Source organism: Mustela nivalis (genome assembly GCF_964662115.1).
Source record: "Mustela nivalis genome assembly, contig: HAP1_SCAFFOLD_1480, whole genome shotgun sequence".
Classification (NCBI taxonomy): Eukaryota; Metazoa; Chordata; class Mammalia; order Carnivora; family Mustelidae; genus Mustela; species Mustela nivalis.
In genome coordinates this window covers 47,795-68,917 of record NW_028135184.1, presented here as the reverse complement: position 1 = coordinate 68,917, position 21,123 = coordinate 47,795, and the positions used below count along the sequence as shown (strand labels likewise).

General features: G+C 45.9%; 2 protein-coding genes and 1 long non-coding RNA gene across 3 annotated transcripts in view; 1 reads left to right on the top strand and 2 right to left on the bottom strand.

Moving 5' to 3' along the window:
- The window catches only part of LOC309857869 (phosphatidylinositol 3,4,5-trisphosphate 3-phosphatase TPTE2-like), a 28,627-nt gene extending 21,049 nt beyond the window's left edge, over positions 1–7,578 (top strand). The window contains exon 7 of the mRNA XM_082750604.1: positions 6,527–7,578. Within this exon, the coding sequence (XP_082606730.1) occupies positions 6,527–6,623 (97 nt within the window). The 3' untranslated portion in view covers positions 6,624–7,578. The remainder of the gene's footprint in view (positions 1–6,526) is intronic.
- Positions 811–9,119, bottom strand: LOC309857870. Its single transcript, XR_014307946.1, has 3 exons — positions 8,565–9,119; positions 4,788–4,855; positions 811–956 (listed from the first exon to the last, which is right to left on the bottom strand). It is a non-coding gene; the product is annotated as an uncharacterized lncRNA (long non-coding RNA).
- A 444-nt stretch (positions 9,120–9,563) lies between these two features.
- Positions 9,564–20,675, bottom strand: LOC309857868 (mitochondrial ornithine transporter 1-like). Its single transcript, XM_082750603.1, has 6 exons — positions 20,633–20,675; positions 20,176–20,472; positions 16,099–16,226; positions 11,950–12,119; positions 10,836–10,994; positions 9,564–9,781 (listed from the first exon to the last, which is right to left on the bottom strand). Exons 2-6 carry the CDS (start codon positions 20,353–20,355, stop codon positions 9,660–9,662), a joined length of 759 nt encoding a protein of 252 aa, XP_082606729.1. The 5' UTR covers positions 20,356–20,472; positions 20,633–20,675; the 3' UTR covers positions 9,564–9,659.
- Positions 20,676–21,123: the final 448 nt, after the last annotated feature.

Sequence of the window (21,123 nt, the reverse complement as noted above, 5' to 3'; positions counted from 1 at the left end):
CAAGTCCCCCATTCTTCATTATGTAAAATATAGGGTTAGCGTTGAGAACCACTGTGGCCTTAACCTCAAAGTCCATGCCATAGGACTGTGTCATAGGAGCTGAGACGTATTCTAATCAGATCTAGGTGTGGTGATAAATCCCTCCCCTTGCAAGTGTAGCAAGAGTCTGCTCAATTACCCCGACTAGGGCAGGCCCACCGTGTGTGTTCATCTTCTGATGACCGACCACCTACCATATTCTAGGCCAGAAAGGAAAGCATCCTCAAGGAAGGCTTTAGCTAGTTTAAAGGTGACTGACACACCTGGATCTAGAGCAGAAGTTAGAGGACACAGTAAACATTCGTAAAGACAGCTTAAAAAAAAAATCAATAGTCTCTATTTTAGAAATGACTTTCTAGTGACTAAACTGGGAAATCTTTTTTATAAATTAACTGAAGATTATTCCAGGGAAACTTCTTCCCTCTCTGGAAATTCGTTCCTGAGTCTGGAAGTTCTCTAGAATTCTAGTTCTCTAGTACTTGAAGGAGGACTGAGTTAGTGGGAATAGTAGAAATAGCCGCTGAGGACTATGGGTCTTGCTTGTGGGGGACAAGAGCTCTCTTGCAGACTTCTTCATAACTTGATCATTTACTGTGTTTATTAGGCATAGCTATCTGACCTATGTATTATTTATTTTAGGTGAAAGAGCTTATAATCCTAAGTACTTCCATGACAGGGTCCAGCGAATCAAGATTGATGATCACAATGTCCCCAGTCTAAGGTAAATTTCATGCCAAGATGGCTGTCAAAAGAAAGCTAAACATACTGGACTTGATTTTTTGGATGAATTTTAATTCAACTAAAAATTTTACATTTGAAATCAGTGAGATGGTGGCATTCACCAAGGAAGTGGATGAGTGGATGTCTCAAGATGACAAAAACATCGTAGTGATTCTCAAGATGACGAAAATATCGCACTGTAAGGGAGGCAAAGGTAAAAATCTTTTTCTTTTTCTAAATATTTATATATTAAAGTACAAGAAGAAGGTACATAGTGTTATTAGTATTAATAGTTGTTAAAATTTTGGAAGGGGGGTCGCCTAGGTGGCACAATAGTTAAAGCACTGACTCCTGGTTTCAGCTAAGGTCCTGATCTCAGTGTGGGGAGATCAAGTCCTTCACCAGGCTCTGAACTCAGCACAGAGTCTGCTTAAGCTTCTCTCTTCCTCTGCCCTTCTGCTCCCCACCCTGCCCTCTCTCACTCTTTCTCTCAAATCTCTCAAATAAATGAATACATTTTTTTAAAAAAAATAGTGAACATTTTTTGATGTTTGCTTCAAGACTAAAGGAAGAGAAGGAAAGGAAGTGGGGGGTGGAAGGTGACTACTAAAGGGAAGAAAATAGGAATAACAAAGCTAAGAAAGATTGAGCATATTTTTTCTTGTTTATTGACTACTGGAGTTCATTTTTGATTTGCAAAAATATCTATGAAATTAAAAACGTTTAATTTTATTTTTTTAAAAGATTTTATTTATTTATTTGACAAAGATCACAAGTAGGCAGAAAGGCAGGCAAAGAGGGGGCTGGGGGAAGCAAGCTCCCCGCTGAGCAGAGAACCCAATGTGGGGCTTGATCCCAGGACCCTGGGATCATGACCTGAGCCAAAGGCAGAAGCTTTAACCCACTGAGCCACCGAAGTGCCCCAAAAATGTTTAATTGTAAATGCTGTCAGAGCACTTTAAAAAAAAATTTCTAATAAAGATATGATGTGTTTTTATCCCCAGGGGTACAGGTCTGTGACTCGCCAGGTTTACACATTTCACAGCACTCATCATAGCACATACCCTCCCCAGTGTCCATATCCCCACCACCCTATCCCGTCCACACTCCCCTCAGCAACTCTCAGTCTGTTTTTTGAGATTGAGTCTTTTATGGTTTGTCTCCCTCCTGATCCCATCTTCTTTCATTTTTTCTTTTCCTACCCCCCCCAAACCCTCCATGTTGCATCTCCACTTCCTCATACCAGGGAGATCATATGATAGTTGTCTTTCTCTGACTGACTCACTTCGCTAAGCATAATACCCTCTAGTTCCACCCACAACGTCACAAATGGCAAGATTTCATTTCTTTTGATGGCTGCATAGTATTTCTTTATATATATATATATACCACCTCTTCTTTATCCATTCATCTGTTGCTGGACATCTAGGTTCTTTCCATAGTTTGTCTATTGTGGACATTGCTGCCATAAACATTCGGGTGCACGTGCCCCTTCGGAGCACCACGTTTGTATCTTTAGGATATATACCCAGCAGCGCAATTGCTGGGTCATAGGGTAGCTCTATTTTCAGTTTTTTGAGGAACCTCCACACTGTTTTCCAGAGTGGCTGCACCAGCTTGCATTCCCACCAGCAGTGTAGGAGGGTTCCCCTTTCTCCGCAACCTCACCAGCATCTGTCATTTTTCTGACTTGTTAATTTTAGTCATTCTGACTGGTGTGAGGTGGTATCTCATTGTGGTTTTGATTTGTATTTCCCTGATGCTGAGTGATGTGGAACTTTTTTTCATGTGTCTGTTGGCCATCTGGATGTCGTCTTTGCAGAAATGTCTATTCATGTCCTCTGCCCATTTCTTTTTTTTTTTTATTTTTCATAAACATATATTTTATCCCCAGGGGTACAGGTCTGTGAATCGCCAGGTTTATACACTACACAGCACTCACCATAGCACATAACCTCCCCAATGTCCATAACCCCACCCCCCTTCCCCTAAATTCCCTCCCCCCAGCAACCCTCATTTTATTTTGTGAGATTAAGAGTCACTTATGGTTTGTCTCCCTCCCAATCCCACTTCTTGATTGGAGTATTTGTTCTTTGGCTGTTGAGTTTGCTAAGCTCTATAGATTTTTATACTAGCCCTTTATCTGATTTGTTGTTTGCAAATATCTTCTCCCATTCTGTCAGATGTCTTTTGATTTCGTGAACTGTTTCCTTTGCTGTGCAAAAGCTTTTGATCTTGATGAAGTCCCAAAAGTTCATTTATTTCCTTGCTTCCCTTGCATTTGGAGATGTTCCTAGGAAGAAGTTGCTCTGGCTGAGGTCAAAGAGGTTGCTGCCTGTGTTCTCCTCAAGGATTTGGATGGATTCCTTTCTCACATGGAGGTCCTTCATCCATTTGGAGTCTATTTTCATGTGCGGTGTAAGGAAGAGGTCCAATTTCATTTTTCTGCATGTGGCTGTCCAATTTTTCCCAGCACCATTTGTTGAAGAGGCTGTCTTTTATCCATTGGACATTCTTTCCTGCTTTGTCGAAGATTAGTTGACCATAGAGTTGATGGTCTATTTCTGGGCTCTCTATTCTGTTCCATTGACCTATGTATCTGTTTTTGTGCCAGTACTGTACTGTCTTGATGATGTCAGCTTTGTAACAGAGCTTGAAGTCCGGAATTGTGATGCCACCAACTTTGGCTTTCTTTTTCAGTATTCCTTTGGCTATTTGAGGTCTTTTCTGGTTCCATATAAATATTAAGATTATTTGTTCTATTTCATTGAAAAACATGGATGGGATTTGGTAGGAATTGCATTAAATGTGTAGATTTCTTTAGGTAGCATAGACATTTTCACAATATTTGTTCCTCTAATCCATGAGCATGGAACATTTTTCTATTTCTTTGGGACAGGGGGGTGAGGTTATGGACATTGGGGAGGGTATGTGCTTTGGTGAGTGCTGTTAAGTGTATAAACCTGGCGATTCACAGATCTGTACCCGTAGGGATAAAAATACATTGTATGTTAATAAAAAATTAAAAAATTTAAAAAAAAAAGGCAAAAAGAAATTCATACCATACTAAAATGTAAGAAAAAAAAACCACACACACAAAAAAATGAGGGAGATCTTTCCTTTGAACATATACATAATTCATGTTAATAAAATTTTAAAAATACTATTTTATAACTTTTTTAAAAATATTTATTTATTTATTTGACAGAGAGAGACCACAAGTAGGCAGAGAGGCAGGCAGAGAGAGAGAGGAGGAAGCAGGCTCCCTGCTGAGCAGAGAGCCCGATGTGGGGCTCGATCCCAGGACCCTGAGATCATGACCTGAGCCGAAGGCAGCGGCGTAACGCACTGAGCCACCCAGGCGCCCCTAAAAATACTATTTTATTATTTGACAGAGATCACAAGTAGGCAGAGAGGGAAGCAGAGAGAGAGGGGGAAGCAGGCTCCCTGCTGAACAGAGAGCCCGATGTGGGGCTCGATCCCAAGACCCTGAGATAATGACCTGAGCAGAAGGCAGAGGATTTAACCCACTGAGCCACCCAGGAGCCCCATGATTTTTTTTTTTTAAGCTGTCTTCACGGATGCTTACTGTGTCCTCTAACTTCTGCCCTAGATCTAGTTGTATCAGTCACCTTTTAACTAGCTAAAGCCTTCCTCGAGGATGCTTTCCTTTCTGGCCTAGAATGTGGTAGGTGGTAGGTCACCAATAGATGACATCAGTCCACATCAGTCCACACACGGTGGACCTGCCCATTCGGAGTAACTGAGCAGACTCCTGCTACACTTGCAAGGGGAGGGATTTATCACCACACCTAGATCTGATTAGAATACGTCTCAGCTCCTATGACACAGTCCTATGGCATGGACTTTGAGGAAAAGGCCACAGTGGTTCTCAACACTAACCCTATATTTTACCTAATGAAGAATGGGGGACTTGAGGATTTCTTGGTTTCTATAAATTGAGGGCAGGAGTGCCATTCTGCCTTACACAGATCTTGGAGATTAAGCCATTTATACTAGAGCCATACCTGTTATTTTGTACAAAAGATGTATGGAACCAAAAGAAAAATGGACACTTGTCATATTTAGGAAGATCCTAAAATTAAAAAAAAAAAAAAGTTAACTTTCATAGTAAAAATGATACTAAGAACTAATTCCAAAGAGATTAAAATTCCTCCTTTTCCCTTCTTTCTATATATGTTTAACAATTAGAGCCGTTAGACACACAGCACTTAACCTCTATAACCCTCGGCTCACAACACAAAGGAGACTTTAAGAAATGGATTTTTCTTGCCATTCCTATCAAAATTTAAGGAAAGGTGTTTTTTTTCTATATAAATTAGACAATAGTCCTCCAACCTAGTTTACATCGTGCTGACCGGAGGCCGATGCCACTTTATGTCCAAAGACCTCATCCATTTCTACAAGCAGCAGTTACATTGATAGTTGACTGTCAGTATTAATGACAAGAATACCCACACATGAGAGAGTTTTCATCTCATGGCCCTTGAAAATCACAAAATTAAGCAACACTGCCCAGGCCAGTACTGCTTGTAGTGGAGCTCCTGCTTTGAACCACTGACTGAGCGAGTGTTCAGACCGGCTTCAGGGATCAAAGGGGAGCCCATCTGGTATGGGAACCACCGAGGTCACTTGCTTCCACACACATACCATTTCACTACTGAACAGATTTTCCCATAACGGGGAGCAAGCAGGGGGTGGAGGAGGGCACAAACTTTAACTTGATCAACACTGTTAGTTGTTGGCAGTTCTGCTTGATGATTTCAATAGGAAAACAAAACCACTGAGGCTTAGAAATTCATGTAAAGAGTAACACTTGTACACTTTGTGACATCTCAGCAGAAGTTACACACTCATGTTCAGAGCAATGACAATGGCAAACATTCTCATTTTTCATAAGCTAAATATTAGATTAAAAATACTATTTAAGGGGTACCTGGGAGGCTCAGTGGGTTAAGCCTCTGCCTTCAGCTCAGGTCACGATCCCAGGGTCTGGGGATCCAGCCCCACATCTGGCTCTCTGCTCTCTGCTCGGCAGGGAGCCTGCTTCTCCCTCTCTCTCTGCCTGCCTCTCTGCCTACTTGTGATCTGTCCAATAAATAAATAAAATCTTTTAAAAAAAATCAATACTCTCCCATTTCAAAATAACTTTCTAGTGACTAAACTGGGAAATTTTTTTTTTAAATTAACTGAAGATTATTATTCCAGAGAAACTTCTTCCCTATCTAAAAATTCGTTCCTGAGTCTGGAAGTTCTCTAGATTTCTAGTTCTCTAGTACTTGAAGGAGGACTGAGTTAGTGGGAATAGTAGAAATAGCTGCTAAGGACTATGGGTCTTGCTTGTGGGGGACAAGAGCTCTCTTGCAGACTCTGCAGGGAAAAGGGTATCCGGTGTCAGCAATACAAACACAGCTCTGTCAGAGCCACACCACTTATTTAGGCTTCGGTCTCCATGAGGGAGTTCCTTGGGACGGTGGGCTGTTGCAAGCTGTGGATACCGCGGTTTGCGGAGATGGTGCGACCTCTCTGTGAACTGGCTAAGGGAGGACTCACTATGGTAGAGTGGACAGCTGAGGCAGAAGGAGCATTTTAGGAATTACAAACAGCCTTACTGACTGCCCCAACATTGGCCATCCCAGATGTTACCAAGCCCTTCCACTTGTATGTGCCAACTGAGGCACAGGAGAGGGACTAAGACTAACCCTGGTTGGCCTTCTGTGCTTGAAGCATGTTTCTTCTTTCCTAGGCTTTACCTTCCATGGAACCAACTGGATAATCCACATAAAAAAAAAACCTGGCATATCTACCGTGAGAACTTCGCAGTAGAGCTGCATTTTGAATAAGTGGGGAGAAGGATCCTGTTCCCCACCATCCCTGCCACACATTTAGGTCTCCTAACCCTCCTTCCTTGCATGTATACTTACAGTACATTTACATACGCATACGCATTTTTGACACCTAAAGTATATGCGTTATAAAACGTTAGTGGTCCTTTTTCTTTCCTGAAGGAGGTATGCCAGAGTTGAGAGAACTACTGTTCCTGGGGACTGCATGCCAAAGTTAAGAGTTTAAAAGAACTTTCATATCAAAATAACATTTAAAATGATTCCTCACAATATTGCGTGAGGTTTATTATGTATTTTTGGGTAAGTAGTCCTTGCTTTCACATGTGTAATGTCAGATTAAAGAGGTCATTTCAAAGCTATTTAACAAACCTCCGACTGGCCCCAGTACGAGGCTTGAGCCCATAGGACCGTTCCTATAAACAGTCCCCGCTGAGCTTGTGATACAAGGTTCAATTACACAGGCAGTCCTTGGAGGACAAGAGAATCTGGGTAAACATAAGCAGACATTACAGCAGATTCTTTCTCTTTGTAACATCACCGTGAAGTCAAAGGAAATGTCTGCCTAGAGAAATCTAGATGATTTTAAAATCTAGATGACACAGACTCTGCTTCCCGCCAACTTCATTTAAATGTAGGGAACTCTGTGAAGATCATCCTTTAACTATAAACACTGGTTAGTCCAGTGTCCACAGGGAATCCTATTCTCTTCGTTGCTGGATGCTGTTTTATTCGAAATCTCGTTATTTATATGTTTTATTTATATGTCATTATTTATATGTTAATATGTTCCTTATTTATGAACATGCCTGGATGCAGATGCTCTCTTTCCCTCCAAATAGCCCTCAAAGGGTCTCAGCTACCAGTGCAATAGCCCATCTAAAGGCTTTTTAGGAAAAGCTCTGACTATATTACTTGCTATAATTTGTGTACAATAACACATGCTGCTGCTAAACAGTTTGTACTGTTCCCTTGAACATGCGTGCAATCATAAGCCAGAGGGGCAGACCAGGTGGCAGGGGGTGGGGGTGTAGATACTTATCTGGCACTAAGGAAGAAAACACCAATTTTCAAGACTTGCTTTCTGAAAGAAGATTACAGTTAGGGTTTCTTTTCCCTAACCCTCCAAGATGCATCCAAATTCCTGGCCACTGAGTTGCTACACTCTTCTGCTTTTGCTCACATAAAGAGAATTTACAGGCTTGCCTCCTTACAAACTGACATAAATACTTCCTTGAACAACTCGAGAATCTTACATCATGGTACATCAGAATGATACTATTTTTTTTCGAATAGATATGTCTACCCTGGAATAGAATTATCCAAAACATAATAGGAAATTTAGCTATTTTAAAAAATAGAACAGTTTCCTGCTACATCAACCCCATCCACACAACCAGGCAGAAGAAGAATGCTGCTGGTGGGCCAACTTGCACAGCTGCAGTATACAGAAAGAGCAGCTGCTCACTGCCCCGACCCTCTGGCTTCTGGCACGTGGGCTAGAGTTAGCACAGAGCCTCTGCAGAGAACAAAAAGCTTCAGGTAACCAGAGGTTTCACTCGAGGGGGACACTGTGCAAACAAGGACAGACACACACGGGAAAGATGTTAGCAGAGTCAGCCTGCTTAAGAACACTGGTTTCTGAGAGAGCCCTTGCTGGGCTTGGAGCAGCACGGTATGATGAGGCTTGCCTAAGTGGGGACAAGAAGGGACCCTCTTACACCAGGTGACCTGGAGTTTTGTGGTGGTGGTTAGTGCATTCATATGGCATAAAATTACTTGGCTTGTTTCATTGCTTTGTAAAGTCACCCCCTACATACAATCCTGAAAATCCACGGACTGCCAGTACCAAATGTAAAAGGCTCCAACCCAATAAGAAACATGGCAGTTAGCAATCCTGAGATAAATGTAAACAAGAGCGTCAGCCCCAACATCACACACTGTGGAGGACAGGCCCACGGTTCTGTCCAGTTCCATCCAAAAGAGGACCTTGCCCATGAGCACTGTCCTTCAGGCACCAGTAGGAAACAAGGGCTTCTCTTGGCTTTGGCACTCTGCTCCCGGGAAGGGTTTCTGGTCAGTGGAGGCAGTGAGTGAGTGAGTGGGCCAAAGTGCATCAGCAGGCGAAAGAAGGTCCAAAGAAATAATCTGCAATCCTACCCAGGCCAGGACCCAGAGGCGGAAGAGCAGGCCTGCTGGCGGTCATGGGCCTTCACAAAGCACAGCAGCAGGGCCCCCTCCCCTCAGCACCTCCCTCAACCTAAGGCCCAGCAGAGGCGGAGTTCTTTGGGAGAGAAGGGGAGCTGGCACAGGTGAGGGGCGTGCTGCTCTCACCACACCTCACAATGTGTTAGGGGTCAAGATGATCCCACCTAGGAAGTGAATGGCACTATTTTAACAGTAGAACATCTTGGGAAAGTCCAAGAGGCTTACTCCTAACTTAAATCGTGAACATGGAAGCCACACCAGTTTGCGGATATGTTCTCCTCTACAAAATCTACATAGTTCAGTTGTCAAGCACCACAAAAAAACTGAACTTCAGCCACTTAGCACAGTGCATGTACTAAGGTTCTAAAAGCCTACATCTAGAGTAAGGAATCACTCATAGTCATCTTTATGAAACATGGTTACCTCAGAGTTTTTCTGGTGAGATCTGAGAATTAAACATGGAACCAAATGACGCCTTCTAACATGTAACCATCCAAGCTGCACGAACACATACAGGTTTACGAAAAGTCCTGAACGAACTATATTTAGCCTTTCAGATCCTGTACAGGGTCGGCGGCTCGCCCTAAATGTCCCACCAAGGACAAGAGCAGCAACTGAGTTCAATTTCAGTACGATTATGGGCAGAAATTAATAGGATAAAATGGAGACCCTTTTCACAAAATTTAAGATTTAGAGTATAAGGGAAGACCAAAAAAAACAGAACTATGAAACCAAAATAATTCCCCATTGGTCTTGTACTCCATGAAACCCTGAGATGAACTGTCGTGATCACGTGCCTAGACTTGGATTTCGTTTTGCCAGGACACTTCAGTAGGCTTCGAACTGGCTCATCAGCTTCCTACTGTATTCGTAGGCCAGAAAGAGCGCCCTATTGGCAGGGAACCCTCGGATCATTGTGGGTTTCAGTCCAGAATATAAGGCTGTTATTCCTAGAAGACAAAAAGTGATCAAAGACTAAGATGCCCCTTCTCAGAGAGACCCTGTGGAGCCTCAGAGCCCAGGGCTGGACACCGACAGATCCAGACAACACACTGAATGCCGACAAGGGACGGAAGGGCTTCTGTCCAGGTGTCCCTGGACGAACGGGAAGGATGGAGGCTCACGGCAACGAGGCCAGGCATCCAGTGTTCCAGCAAATCTTGGTGACGCTCAGGTACCACACACGAATCCCGGGCTCGCTCCTGGTATGAGGCCTCACCTGGGCAGAGAGAAGCAGCCCCAGAACACAGGAGGGCAGCAGCCTCACAGATTCAGTCGGGAGGACAAGGACCGCAAGACACTGGGCCAAAAGCACAGTCCTGTGTCCACAGCTGGCACTGCCCAGACTGTTATGAAGATCCAAGTGGATGAGGGAGGCGTAAGGGCTCTGCGCAACTATGAGGCTTTATGCAACTCTGGAGTATGAACTGAACCGTTTCCACACCCTGTGACTGCTCTCTCGCAAAATCAAGCCCGAGAAGTTCACATCCTGAGGTGGAAGATGTAGAGCGGATGCTGAAAGGACAGGTCTCTGCTCACCAGAGGCACGATCCGGGCATTATACAAACATCTACTAGAAAATCTTGACACTCCTACGTTAACTCTCAAAATATAGAGACAATCACCTTCAGGAAGTCTGAGCATTAGGGACTTTCAGCAAGTTCTTTTAAATCCTTTAGTGGTTCTGTTAGAGATGGTTTTCTAATACTATCTATACTCTATAGTACAAGGGGTGCTGACTTCCAAGCATTTGTCCCCTTGGAACAATCTGGAGTTTTAAAGTTCCCTCCGGGCTATTTAGAACAAAGAATCCTGGCCCAGAAGCGAGGAACAAGGACAGCAAACATTCTTGAGAATGGAAGCAAGCTAAGGCAGGGGCACTAGATAAAGGACAGGGGGCAGGGGAAGAGAACAACCACACACATGTGATTGACCTCCACGAGGGTTACAGCGAAATACCTGGTCTAGACATACCCACTCCATTTCTGCAATGAGCAGACTCACCTTCATTTTTCACAATGCTTATAAAGGTTCTGATAAATCCTGCCTGTTTTCCAGACAGGGAAAGAACTTGAATTCTGGATTTGACACAATCCACTGGGTAAACAGCAAGCCAGAGGCAGATCCCACCAACTACACCGCTTAACATCAAAGGGACAGGGCCTGGAGGAGGAAAGCAGCCAACAGCATTTTTGTCTCAAGGACAGCATTTCCAGAGGTCAAGGTGGTAGTGGGTGCAGGTAGATGCAAATAAAAATGCTGATACTTCGGGCACCTGTGGCTCAGTCAGTAAGGCATCTGCCTTCAGCTCAGGTCATGATCTCAGGGATTGAGCCCCCTTTGGGCTCTCTGCTCAGAGGACACAAGGTCCCATGTGGCACTTTGGGTCTGCACCTCATCACAGGACCAGATCAGTGCTGGTCATTGTGGCGCTGTGGCCCTCCTGGCCTGCCCTCCGAAGGACTGGCCCACACAGAACCAACAGGCCCCCAGCAACATGGCAACCCGCCCCCCACCCCATGGGAATGAGAACAGTGGCCACTGAAACACAGGTCACGTTTTTTCCAACCCTCTCAGTCTGCAGTATTTCATTATGTTAATGCTCCACAGCCCTGATTCTTCCTTTACCACGAAAGCCAAAGTTGTCTTATTAAACATGATAGTTAAGCCTGGGAGCTTGCCTAACCCCAGAATAAGACCAAACCACTGAAGTGATGTGTTTGAGAAGAAACAAGTAATCATTCATGCAAGCCAAACATTGACATGATTGCGTCAAGTTGCTACACAGGACAAGCTAGAAAGAATACTTTTCAGTCCTCTGGAAACACACTCAAGATTTGTTACCAAGTTTTATGCTTATTGCAACAACTTTACAGGTGATTTACCCCTTTATTAAAGAGTCCCCAGAGGAAAGTAATTTCTAACTTCTCCCCTAAAATGTTACTACAGTAAAGAAGTCTGGGATGCACAGCTTCATCCTCGTGGCAAGGACATGAGTGCACCCAGAGGAAGGTGCCAAGGTCCTTTCCAAGCCTCCAGAAACCTCCGTGCCTAGCAGACCCCCACAGCCTCTGCAATAAGCAGGCCACAGCCAGGTCCAGCCCAGCCAAATGCTTACCTAGCTCATCCTTTGATCTCCCTGATGCAAAAAACAACCTGCTCAGCTCGTAGCCGCCAAAGAAGAGGAAATAGCCAGGCACCTCTTGGAGTAAGGTGCTGGAGAGGCTTTGGTAGAAGCCCAAGGGGCCGTCCTTCCTGAGGACGCTCTTCATCACAGACCAGACTGTGCTGCAGGGAGACAGGCAGCTGTGCTTAGGGCCAGTGAAATGGGGGGACTGGGGTGCGAGCCTGGCATTCCCACCCAAGTGGCAGGCCTGGCTGAACCCTGGGCAGGCAGGGAATGGCTGATTCTAGAAACTCAGGGGCCCAAATTCTGAAAATGAGGCTTCTGCAGGGAGGAAATCTCAGAGAAGCACAGATCCTATTATTTTAGGAAAACTGTTCTCACCTGAACTATCCAACAGCTAGGAAATATCATTAAAGTGTGTATTCATAGAGACCTGTGTGTGGCCACCATGCCTCCGGCCAAGACTTCAGCAGACTACGCCAGAAACCCGTCTCAAATGGAACCATGTTCACATTTCCCAAGTGTACCACTCAGGAAAGGAAGCCCTGAGAACACTCCTGGAGAAGGAGTACACTGGACTTCTGGAAAATCAGAAAGACCTCCTCTGAGTGTGGACAGAACAAAGGACCTAGACCAGTGCCAACGTGGCAAGGCAAGTTTCTAGAGCTGCTTTTTGCTAGTTGCAAGGCTCACCATCGCAGGCAAGGTCTATTTTATGGTACACAAGAAACAAGGGAAAAGAAGTAGGTGCTACCAAGCCAACACTCCTGCCCGATGACTGTTCTCCCCACAGGTGGTCAGTGGAGGTGGTCTTCAGGAATCTGACCCACAGCTTCCCCCTGTATAAAGGATTCCAGGAGTGGATCAGGACGCTCAGAACACATACAAATAAAATCCAACCCCCATTTGACAGGTGGAGAAAGAAAAGTCAGGGAAAGCCAGACAAGCTCTGATTTTTATATTGCTTGCATCCTCTTGCCCTCAATAAACAAATCTATTTTTTAGTTCATTGAAAAAAAATGCATTCATACATTCTGGATATTATCCAAGATGTAAAAGAGCCAATACCCACTTTTGTCCAACAATGAATAAGAGAAATTACAATAAGGAGCTGTACACTCTCAGTAAGAATAAAATGCCCTCGTATTCGCTCACTCCTCTACCTCCTTCTGTGCCTACCCTCCTCTACATTTCTTTCGAACGGGTGGGTATAGAAGGAATCTGTTCAATGCTTACGGTCTTTTCGCTTTGTGTTAGTGCAGTGAAGGACTAAGGGAATAGATGTTACTTGAAGGCACGACAATGGAAATTCTTAGAAACTGTACAGGGCAAGAGGCACTGAGGATTTAGTTTTAGAAAGTAAGTAGGCAGGAACTTCTATTTCAGGCTGATCAGAGCCCTGGAGCAGCAGTAATGCAGGATCCTTTCTGTCTAGACCCCTCTTCCTGACGGTGTGCACCATGGCAGGCCTTATCTGTCAGGAAAACAGCAGCAGAAACCACATCTTTGATGTGTATTAGGAAACCCCTTGCTCTTCACAGTGCTCTCAGCACGTGACCTTGCTTAGACCAGTGAAGAATCAAACCACCCGGTAATCAAAAGAATTTCAGAAGGCTTCATCAGGCATCACTCATTATCTAGGTCCTTCCTACAACTCAGCTCGCATTCTATAATGGGAATGTAACACAGTGATCCAACTCAACGGGACTGGCCTGCCTTCTGAACCAAGTCTTAACCCCAAGGTACCATATACCCTGTGTAGGCCAGGAGTATATAGCCACACCTAAAATATTGTCAACCGATACTTACCTTTGTGCAAGGTGTCCATTCGCTTAAGTTTTTGGAGCCAACAATTAATTTCCTTAAAACTACCTCAGGAAGGGGTGCCTGGGTGGCTCAGTGGGTTAAAGCATCTGCCTTCGGCTCAGGTCATGATCCCAGGGTCCTGGGATTAAGCCCCACGTCTGCTTCCCTCTCTGTCTCTGTCTGCCTTTCTGCCTACTTATACTGTCTGTCAAATAAACAAATAAAATCTTAAAAAAAAAAAAAAGCACCTTGGGAAACCAACTGAAGGTTGCTTTAGGAGAGGGGGGTGGGTTGGGGTAATTGGTGACGGGCATTAAGAAGGATGCTTGATCCATTCATCTGTGGATGGACATCTAGGTTCTTTCCATAGTTTGGCTATTGTGGACATTGCTGCTATAAACATTCGGGTGCATGTGCCCCTTTGGATCACTACATTTGTATCTTTAGGGTAAATACCCAATAGTGCAATTGCTGGGTCATAGGGCAGTTCTATTTTCAACATTCTGAGGAACCTCCATGCTGTTTTCCAGAGTGGCTGCACCAGCTTGCATTTTGGGAGGGAGACAAACCATAAGTGACTCTTAATCTCACAAAACAAACTGAGGGTTGATGGGGGGAGGGGGTTTGGGAGAAGGGGGTGGGATTATGGACATTGGGGAAGGTATGTGCTTTGGTGAGTGCTGTGAAGTGTGTAAACCTGGTGATTCACAGACCTGTACCCCTGGGGATAAAAATATATGTTTATAAAAAAAAAAAAAAAGAAAGGACCAATACCCAACTTTTGTAGCAACATGGACGGGACTGGAAGAGATTATTATGCTGAGTGAAATAAGTCAAGCAGAGAGAGTCAATTATCATATGGTTTCACTTATTTGTGGAGCATAACAAATAGCATGGAGGACATGGGGAGTTAGAGAGGAGAAGGGAGTTGGGGGAAATTGGAAGGGGAGGTGAGAGGAGAAGGGAGTTGGGGGAAATTGGAAGGGGAGGTGAACCATGAGAGACTATGGACTCTGAAAAACAATCTGAGGGTATTGAAGGGGTGGGGGGTGGGAGGTTGGGGTACTAGGTGGTGGGTATTATAAAGGGCACGAATTGCATGGAGCACTGGGTGTGGTGAAAAATAATGAATACTGTTATGCTGAAAATAAAAAATAAATTTAAAAAAAAAAAAAAAAAAAAAAGAAGGATGCTTGATGTAACTAGCACTGAGTGTTGTATTTAAGTGATGAATCACTAAATCCTACCCTGGAACTAATAATACCTTATATGTTAACTAAATTGAATATAAATTAAAAATTTAAATGAAAAAAAAAAAAAAAACCTTAAACTACTCCTAGGGGACATGAGAACAATTTTCTGGGTTCTGTTCCTGTTCTATCTCTGAATCTGGGCATTGGTTACCAAATTGTATATTTAGTGACTATTAGAACCCCCACTTATGATTTCTGGGTGTACAGCAGATTTCAATAAAAAGTTTCAAAGACTTATGCTTTTGGACCTCTAGGCTAGAAAGAATAGCTTCAAACTGGTTGTAAAGAATCCCCAGGGTGCAGGATATAGAACTCAATCAGAATCCCCACCCTCCCTGGGAGGAGACTACTTGTGTAAAAGGTCAATTAATCTGTTTTTTCCGGTCAGATTTACACACTGAGTCAACCACAGTGACAAAGAGCTTTAGTCAGCCAGATGTCAAGATAAATAAGCAAATGTTGAGATTAATAAAGACAATAAATCACACTGTGTATGACACACACTCATGTAACTAGAATCTGTTTGCAGGACTGAGGGGGAGAGCATTCTGATAACTGCAGAGTAGCTCCCCAGGGCTCTGAGGAGTGTTCAGAAGCCAGGCTCGCTGTCGGTACACGAGAAGGGTGCGGGGGTAGGTAAGAGAGTGACCCTGAAATCTGGGCTGATCCGCTCACGTGAAACCTGGGAATGGGCACCAAATATCCATCTTGGAACCTAAGTTGGCAATTCTGAAGGCTCAGCTCTCAGACACGGTTTCAAAGCTGTCTGCTGTGTGCCTCCAACACAGCTGGGGACACTGCCTCATGCACTCGATGAGCCAAGAGTGAGAGGAGCTCTCGGCCTCTCCACGTCCCAGGTGTGAAACATCTGCAGACAGTGGTCCGTTGTGGGAGCAGGAGTGGGTCCGGCCTCTGAAAGGTCATTTAGGAAGTACCCCTCTGACTGGTAGGGGAAAGAGTTCTAAAACCACAGTATTTTGGAGTAGATAAATCTCTTTCTCTGCCACTGAGTTTTAGTAGAATATAAAACTGACAAATACTCAATGCACCAAGGCAATGAGAAACCCTGAACAGCGCTTACTTGTGGCTTCTGGCGATCTTCCCTGACGACTCCATCTCATACATGGTCTGCAGCCGGCACTTGACGAGCTCAGTGGGGCAGAGCACCAGGGCCGCAAAGGCAGAGGCGAAGGAACCCACGGCTGCGATCTACAGATCACTGGAAGGAAACCAGCACGGGAGTCCGGTCATTCATTCATTCAGCACTCCCCACTCAAAGCGCTCAGCTGTAAGGGAGAGCAAGGATCAAAGGGGAGGAACCCTTTGCCGAGTGCCCACTGGGAACTCGCACATGCGGTTTCATCTAAGGATCCCAGCCCTGGGAAGCCAACACCGATACCGACACCCCAAATTTCATGTGGAAAAACCGTGCATAATACCTAATGTACCTGAAGTCACACCACTACCACGTTGCAATGCTAGGATTCAGACCTGGGTCTGCCTGACTGCAAGATCCAGCTCCTTTTATTAGTCATAGTCCTGGCGACACGCACGGAATATATCCCCCACCCCTAAGGCTCTATGCAGGAGCCATAATCCCCCAAGGTGACATATTCAGAGGGGGCCTCTGGGAGGTGCTTAGGTTTAGTGAGGTCGTGAGGGTAGAAACCCCCATGATGCAATCAGTGTCCTTATAAGAGGCCACCGCTCTCTCTATCCACCCTTTGAGGACACAGCAAGAAGGTGTCCCTCTGTAATCCAGGAAATAGGCCCTCACCAGACACCCAATCAACCAGCACCATGATCTTGGGCTTTCCAGTTTTCAAAACTGAGAGAAACAAATGTTTGTTTAAGCCATCCAGTTGACAGTATTTTGTTACAGCAGCCACACTAAAACACAATGATATAGAAAACAAATAATCAAAAAACAAAAACAAACAAACAAACAAAAAAAGAGGGAGTAAAAAAATTACCCAAACTCCCACTACCCCAAAGACACACCATCACGATACTACGGCGTATCTGCCACTAAGCTTCATAAAGCGAGGTTCTGGGGCCATCCCTGCATGCCCCAAATCCAACGTGGAACAACCACATGTACAACGTTACTGTTGCAGATGAAAGCCCACAATAAATCTTTAACCAAAAAGCTGCTCATTGCAAAAAAGATTTCCCAGTTCCGCTGACGACCTCCTGACCTCAGCCCCAGAGGGCAGCAGGAGCGAGGACAGGGGAGGAGGGGGTGAAGGAGGGGTCAGCAAGCTCCAGGGCTGGAGGTAAAATGGCTACACTGGGAATCTAAACGGAGAAGCAAATGCACGAAACACAAGCATTCATTTCACCACAGGAGGGTCTGGTACCAGCAGCCACAGTCACCAGCAGGGCTGTGAAAGCGAGGTCCCATCAGAGTTCAAAAATACGGGGAAAAGTCTGAGAGATCAACTGTCAGGAATTCTCCTGAGCGTTCACAAGGGTCAGAAAATAAGATCCCTTCCATCCCCGGAGTGTTCGGTCACAAGAGCTCTGCTGGCACCCGGGACTGGGCAGGAAGAGTGAGCTGCTCACAGGACGACTGGCTCCCTGACTCTCACCTGTTAAGCCAGCAGCCTGTGTCACCTAAACACCAGGATGCCACACCCCCGTGAGGCAACCCCCTCCCAGGCTACGGAGATCCCCTCCCAAGCTTTCCCCAAACCGTGAGCAAAAGTCTAACAGACCGAGCACATGCGACTGTCCGGGGTTCTGTTAAACAGTCACACAAAGGGACGTCAGACAGGAAGAGAAAATCAAGGGCCGCCTCCAATCTCAGCCCCAACTTTCTGGTCCCCGGTGACCTGGCATCGGGGCCATGGGCAGACGGAGGGCAGGGCCCAAGCCTGTCTGCTTCCAGAAGAGTTGGTGGGGAGTGAGGCTTTCTTCCAGGAGGGAGACCCTGCTTGTGTTCCAGACTTGCTTCTCATTTCAGAGAATCGGGTATGAGGCCATTACCCAGCGACATGCAACTCTGCTGGTGCTCAGGTTCTAGCGAATGGAAACTGTCCAACATGGTTCACACCTACTCGGTGGACTGTCAAGACCAAAGCTTCAGGTGGCTTCTGCAGTCTTTCAGCCAGCCTGCAGATCCAGGCTTTTTTTCCCTCGGGCACCCTTCATCAATTTGCTGACCAGCAGCCAGAACGGCCAGGTTTGCGGGAACAAAGATGGCATCGATCGGTGTGGAAGCCCTTCAGCCTAAGAGTCGGGGGCCTGAGTATGAGCACGCTGTTCTAGTGCAACAGCAAGGCCAAAGCACACCTGCAGTGGACTCTGAGTCCTCTCCCCTACCTGGGCGCCCAGTGAGGCACACGGGGCCCCAGGCTGCACCTGCAGGAGAGGCGTTAGACCCAGAACTGAAACCGCAGCAGGCACAGGATGGGATTTGGTAAGAATCGGCTGCTTATCTCCCATTCAACAAACATGTACCTGAACCCTCCTGCTGTGTTAGGACCCCATGTGGACAAAGGTCAAAGGAGAACTCTACTCGGGGTGGCATTCAAGCCAAGGACATGCAAATATTTACGGTATCATTGCTGAAATTCATGGCAGGCTCTTCCAAGCAGTGCTTTCCTTTCATTGCCTCTACTGACCACGCCTTCCTCTAGACCTGACCCCTACCACAGTCTAGAGTCCTGACTCTGGTCTTACGGCAAGAGTTCTGGACAGGGACTCAGAAGACACGGCTCTGGGTCCTGTGCTCAGTTATGAGCTCAAGTAATAGGATCCTAAGCCAGTATCTGCAAGTCGGGAGTACCCAGTTTTAAAACAGAACTGCAGGGAGAGCTCTGCTGCTCTCACAGATCATGAGGAGGGATGAACAAAACAGGACAGGTGTGGGTGCCCCAGCTCCATCAACTCTAATGTGGCCACTCCCTGCCAGGTAATAAGCAAACACTGTTGTGTGGGATGAAGACGCAGCTCCCTCCTGCCTCACCAGGACTGGAGAGGAGGGTACGGGGTGAGACCACATGAAACAGAATGGCTTCTTGGCTGTAGGACTTCCTCCAGGACCTCATAGGCTGCTTCCTACCTCCATCTTCTCCATAAGGCCTCCTCCTCTGGGAATGTCGGAGGGGACCTAAACTTCCCATCTTGTCCCAGAGAAGGTTTCCTCCTCTAGCAGGAAGAGTGACAGTTGCTATAGTGTTCTTTCTGTCAGTCTCTAGCATGAGATCCCAAACACTCCTGGTTTCTCTCCTGCTTATTTATTTACTTCCTCCTCCTCTTCATGACCCCTTCTGTGCTGGAAGGTCCTGGAATCCATGCTCAGCCCTCTATAGATGCTATCTCCCTGGGTGATTCCACCCAGTCCCAAGCTTTTAAAAAACACATTCCATCCATGAAGACAAAACTCCTGCGAACAAAAGGGCACATCTTTGAGGTCACTAGGTGTCTCCAGAGAACACTTCTGTACAGAAGGGGCCTACAGTCGGGTGGGACCGGAGTTGCAAATGGGTTTCCAGTTCCTACCGAAACAACCCATACAGCTATCTGCCCAACCATGAACCTGATATAAGTTTCAATGATTTAAAATAAATCAATGTTCAAAAAAGGGAGGACTACACATCCTGGTGGTTTCTGAATCCTCTATGGTCTCTGTGTAAATAAATATGGAAGGGAGGATGCGGCACAAGCTGAAGTCCGATGTTTGGGCAGACTTGGCCAAAGAGTCAGTCCATCCGCATCTTCACAGATGCTTCCAGCTCCTCCTAAAATTCCAAGTTGCTCTCCAGCCTGTCTGGCTCAGGCAGCTTCTTCCAGTCCTCTGCACTCTGATGAAGGGGAACCCAAAGCTCGGCTCACAAGTTGCAACTGTGGCTCCCATCCAGCCCTGGTGCCCACAAGAGAAGCAGTACCACCAGGGCATCTGAAAAGCATCTTCCTGAAGAACAGCAGAATGTAAGGGCACCTCCTTATTCAGGGTGCATTACTGACCAGCCTTCTGCAAGTTTTACATGACAACTTCACAATCAGAAACAAAGTGGTTATTTTAGAAAAGGAAACACTCTTCCCATAAGGTATCATAAAAGTTTATGTTTATCAAAAGTGGTGTCTTTCCTAAACAAAGGAAGAAAGTGTTAGTGCCCACAACTCAGCTCAGCCTGGCCTGCTTCTCCAATCAAACCACTTTCCACACCACCTGTTGGCAGAAGCTGTAGCACATGAAGAGGACCGAGTTCTTGGCGATGTTGGCGATCAGCGCTGGGCTGGTCCCCTTGTAGAAGCTGCGGAAGCCCACCTGGGAGTAGGTCTTCAGGCAGCAGTTGGTGAAGCCCCGGTACAGGTCAGGGAACATCTTCATCTTCACTTTCAAGGTGTCAGAGGGCTGCCCGGTCAGTACACATGCTGTGCCCCCTAAAAGCAGGACAGAAGCCTCCTCCAGCACCCGTCTTCTGGTTTGGAATGCAGCCGCAAACACCTACAGAAATTTAGAGAATGATAAGTACCCTACCGCAGGGCTTTTACTCCAACCTCTCTTCCCACCCCTCACCAGCAATGAAACCTCCAAGCCCAGTTCAGTTAACAACAAAGGGTCCCCACTGTGCCCGGCACCCAGCTCCAGCTCTGAAGGAACCCACCCTTGGTGGGAGAGACAGACACGTGTTCAACAGTCAAGACCGCAGGGCGCACGGGGGTGGCGTGTGTGCGGAGGGGTCAGCAATTGGGTCAGATGGACTTGGTCCCTAAGGCCGGCTCTGCTGTGAGAGTCTGGACAAGCGATATTAACTTCAGAGCCTTGGCTCCCCATCCAGTTTGCACGAGGATTACATAAAAATGGACGAGAAGGCTGAAGATAACAGCTGCTGCGGGAACGGCTCATGAAGAACAGTCCCTCTGCTGCGTGCAGTCATAGCAAGGGAGGGAGGAGAAGTCTGGCAGGAGGGACTCACCCCTCTCTGCCTAATCCCCGCAGCACAGATGACTATCAGAAAAACAGGGAAAGAGGCAACAGAGAAAGATGACAGAGAGTCTGGCTAATCCCTAAAGAGCTAAAATTGGACCACACGGAAAATTTTCATCTGGATTCTACCAACCAATGATTCGTATTCGAAGGGAGAATGCACTGAAT

Coding starts and splice junctions, on each gene's coding strand:
- LOC309857868 (XM_082750603.1), bottom strand. CDS start 20,355: ATGAAGATGTTCCCTGACCTGTACCGGGGCTTCACCAACTGCTGCCTG. Junction 16,227..20,175: donor AGGTGGTGTGGAAAGTGGTT/TGATTGGAGAAG, acceptor AGTGATCTGTAG/ATCGCAGCCGTGGGTTCCTT. Junction 9,782..10,835: donor AAGCATTGTGAAAAATGAAG/GTGAGTCTGCTC, acceptor TTTGTCTTCTAG/GAATAACAGCCTTATATTCT.